This window comes from Folsomia candida, unplaced genomic scaffold (genome assembly GCF_002217175.1).
Source record: "Folsomia candida strain VU population unplaced genomic scaffold, ASM221717v1 Fcan01_Sc029, whole genome shotgun sequence".
Classification (NCBI taxonomy): domain Eukaryota; kingdom Metazoa; phylum Arthropoda; class Collembola; order Entomobryomorpha; family Isotomidae; genus Folsomia; species Folsomia candida.
The window spans coordinates 334,451-338,602 of record NW_019091221.1 but is presented as its reverse complement, the minus strand read 5'-3'; the positions used below and the strand labels follow the sequence as shown (position 1 = coordinate 338,602).

General features: G+C 38.0%; 1 protein-coding gene across 1 annotated transcript; it reads right to left on the bottom strand.

Annotated features, from left to right (window-relative positions):
* Positions 1–596: 596 nt before the first annotated feature.
* Positions 597–3,673, bottom strand: LOC118438963. Its single transcript, XM_035859941.1, has 7 exons — positions 3,175–3,673; positions 2,975–3,073; positions 1,943–2,378; positions 1,745–1,873; positions 1,417–1,656; positions 1,039–1,086; positions 597–945 (listed from the first exon to the last, which is right to left on the bottom strand). Exons 1-7 carry the CDS (start codon positions 3,605–3,607, stop codon positions 939–941), a joined length of 1,392 nt encoding a protein of 463 aa, XP_035715834.1. The 5' UTR covers positions 3,608–3,673; the 3' UTR covers positions 597–938.
* Positions 3,674–4,152: the final 479 nt, after the last annotated feature.

The window sequence follows — 4,152 nt, the reverse complement described above, 5'->3', positions numbered from 1 at the left end:
ACATGACATGGTTTCATTGAAATCGAAAAGACGCCTGTGGCCACACCCACTGTGGGTGGGGCATGCGACCCCTTGTACAGAGTGTCCAGTGGGTCGAGGAATTTTTTCGACATGCAACTCGATTTTTGCGCTTTCAAATTCCGCTGTATGCATTAATTGTATTTTATGCAGTTTTGACCTAGTGACCTTAATTTCGAGGGGGTGTGGTCGAATTTAAAAAATCTGGAAATCTATATTTCGCCAATTGACCTGGGCTTTCCAAAACAGTCGAAATTTTGAAAATCGGTCAATAATTCATAAAGTTATCCAAGTTTCAATTTCCAATGTTGTTAAGCATTATAAGGTCGGCCAATAAGCCTTTCAGCAAGAATTGTGCTTAATTTTGATTCCTCTACCAAGAACTTTATGGGGTCTGGCCCCAGACCCCATAAAGTATATATATTCTGAATCCTCCCGCCAAGACCTTTCCAATGGTACCTCACTTATGGGGTTACGTGAGACTTGGTTTATTGACCTTTTCCGTTATTGCGCAAAATTTGTTGACCTTGGAAAAAATTGAAAATTTTTGAAGAATCTGAAAATACAATCCATTCAGATCAGTTTTTACTAAATATGAAGAAAATCTATTCAGGATTGATTGATTCAGAGCTATTTCAAGAATGGTGATGGATGAGTCAACTTTGTAAGTTGACCTCGGGTAATTTTCAGGTCATGGGGTAAGGGTAGGGCCTAGCGCTTCAGAAAGACCCTAAAGCATGTCCTGGGGATTGTCCATTGGGCTGTGGGCCTACTGGTTGCTTCACAATGAAGGGAGAAACTTGACAAGTTTTGTCGAAAAACGTAGTGCTTTAACCCATGCCATTACACATAGGGGGTCATGGAAATTTTAAAAACTGACTAAATCGAGTTGTTCAATCCCGGTGAACATGTTTTTGAGCTCAAACACTGGAAAATAAAATAACATGTTTTTTACCGGCGATAGCTCATGGAAATCGTCGAAAGCAATTAATGAACGAAAAATTTACCATATTGACTTACGTTTTCCTCGCAATTTTTGCGTGACGAAATTTGTGGACGTCCCCTAACCTAAAAAGAAGTAAGGAGTTACGAGTTAATTTACAAAAGTAGGTAAATACACTCTTACAAATTGGGGTATGATTATCATTAGAAAATAAAAATATACCCCTGAATATACCGTTTGCATGGTTACAAAAATTTGGCATTGACTTGTTACCAATATACATTCGCTACCAGTGGTAATACATTTCAACAACTCGGGCGACAAATTTACAACCATGTGCGTACAGTCATATGTAAATATCGCAAGTATGCCTTATACGTTTATGTACTTCTGGTGAAAATCATAACCCAATTTCTAAGAGTGTAGCTATTGCAAGCTGCAAATTGCAACATTACCCAAATCCAACGTTATCGCTGTCGCTGTCCCAGGTTTCGCTGATGGTGTCGCTGCTGTCGCTGGCAATCGAACTATTTTCGTACTCGGAAACTTCCTCTCCTTCAGAATCGTAATTTTTGTCGTAACTTTTCCTTGCCCAAGATTGGATTCTCTCCAGTGCGAGGGCTCTACTCGTCCGTAATCGTGAGTTGAAATTGTTTGTCTTTTTTGAGAAACTAATATCGTCAGAAGTTTGACTTCTGAAACAAGTAAAAATTTTGGACCGACGTTTCAAAAGGATTAGTTATTTTTATTCATAAAAGTAAATATTTACGAGACGCTTCTTACTTTCTCTTCCGGACTTTGGATGATCTACTCTCTGCAATATCTAGCCATGGATTTTTGAGGTGGCGATTAAGACGTGAAATATTTTCAAACCATTTCCCACACTCGGAACAACTCGTTGGATTGGAATTACTGATCAAAGTTGAATAAAATTAATTAAGTAATGCCATAGTAACACTTTGGATGTGATTAGTAAATTACTTTCTCCTCGACGAAGCTGCTGTCTTCTTGCACGACTGGCTTTCTTCAGGGTTTTCGTGTCTATCTTGCCAAATATTTTCTTCACTCTGCGAGAAAGTTGGTGGATTTGACGTTTTAGGGTTGAAGAGATGTGTATCTGTATTCTGAGGAGTTGAAAGACTTGTATCGTGACAATTCAGTTCAACGGCGACGTCATTTCTGGATCTGGACGAAACTTGTCCATGCTCCTCCTCCACCACGACTTCTCGCTTTTCACATTTAATGAGTGGAATTGACACTGCGCTCTTTACAGGCCGATTATTTTCGAGGTCTCGTGTACCTCTGCTGAAGTAACACGTGGTCACCTTAGTTTCTCGTCTCAGATTATCGTCAACTGGTGTAAATTTATACTCATCGGATCCTACTACACTCCCACATTCTACTTTGGATTCCTCCACTGTAAATAAATCATCGTTGATGAGAAACTCATCCATTTCCATTTCCACGTTAGATCCAGAATTATTAGTGCTTCCTACTGATTTATATAATTTTTTTACTCGTTTTTTGGGTTATAAAATCTCTGGATAAACCCAAATGCTTAATGGGGATTTGTAGGGTTTTGGGGGTTTTTGCGGGGTTTTTGTAAGATTTTGGGGCAGATTGAAACAAAATCCCTTAAGCTACAATTTAAATCAATTCTAATTAAATTGTCGGATTCATCAAACAATTTTTAGAATTTTTATGTGCGATTTGGATTTCCAAGTATCGTTTCATATTTCCAGGTTTACCTGTTAAACATGAATTTTCGATTCTAATGTACAAGTCAATGATAACGCTTAAAATTTCATGATAAATTCGTAACTTAAATTAGTTTGTCTCCGATATATAATTTTAGTGGTTCAACCTGCCCAAAAATCTACAAAAACCCACGAAAACCCAAAAAACCATGGAAAAGACCCCGGGGTTGGATTTTTTTTAGAGAAACCCTGCTGTTTTCCGTACCCTCATTACGAATTAAAGATTTCAGCATTCTTATTATTTAAAAATGCGTACCATCTTCAATTTCTTGCTTTAACTCCAGATTGGAATCGACATGCTTATTGGCGAGATCATCCTTCACTTCAGACCCGAACGTATTACTTCCAAGTGGTTCTGAAATTTGTAAACAAATTGAAATAAATATTTGCTCGCTTACTACAACCTACATACAGTAAATTATTGATACATCTTATAAAAAATTTAATAAATTGTACCATCTTCAATTTTTTCCATCCTCCTTTTTATCACAGTTCGCAAACAGATCGAAATTTCTAGAATCTTAGTTCTTAACTCAACCAATTTTTGTAGCGTTGAGGAACAAGTTTCGCAAATTTCGACAGATTTTTCCACGTCCTGGAACAATTTCTTCTCAGCGGAACCAGATAACACGACATTTTTCAAAATTTCCAGTTCCACCTCTGTTAAGAAATTTATCTTTTCTCCCACCCCAGAACTTGCGCAGATAAAACAGCACAAAATTTCCGAGCTGGTAGCACCCTTCAAATTTTGATGGGTCGAGATTTTCAACTTTTTATTGTCCTTATTAGCTGGAACATAATAATCACACTTCTTTACAAGCACAACTGAAGAAAGTAAATCTTTTAACAGATTTCCAGTCCCTTTCCGTGATTGAAAATGTTCGGCCATTTCAGAAACTTAAATAATCCTTGTTTCAAATTTAATACAAAAAATATTCGAAGATACATAAATGCTCCGTCGATCAACATAAACGTAAAATAGCTTTGTTTACCCTTCCATTTGAGGGAGGTGCACATATCACGTGGAATTTAGGGGGATTTTCCCCGTAACATATACTGTCCATGTTAAATTTCCCTATCCCATAATGTAAAAGTTGGGTGGATAGGTAAATGAAATGGATTTAAATCTGTTGACGTCATTTGTGTACGAGCCCTTGCCTCGTGGCAACCGGCGAAGAGAGAGTTATACTGAAGAACATCCAACACTGCCACCACCGCGCGGTGGTGGCGGAGATGGGCTGGACTCTTTGTCGTCATTAAGCGTTTTTTCCATGAAAATAATAAGTGCGGACCTATGCACTGACGTGTTTAAGGTTCGATTTCATAATGGTGTAATCTCCATAAGGCACATTGCCCCATCCCTCCAGCCAACTTTCACCCTCCCCACCGAAATTTCGGGAAAATTAAATTTAATGCAGGATTTGGATAGTGAGT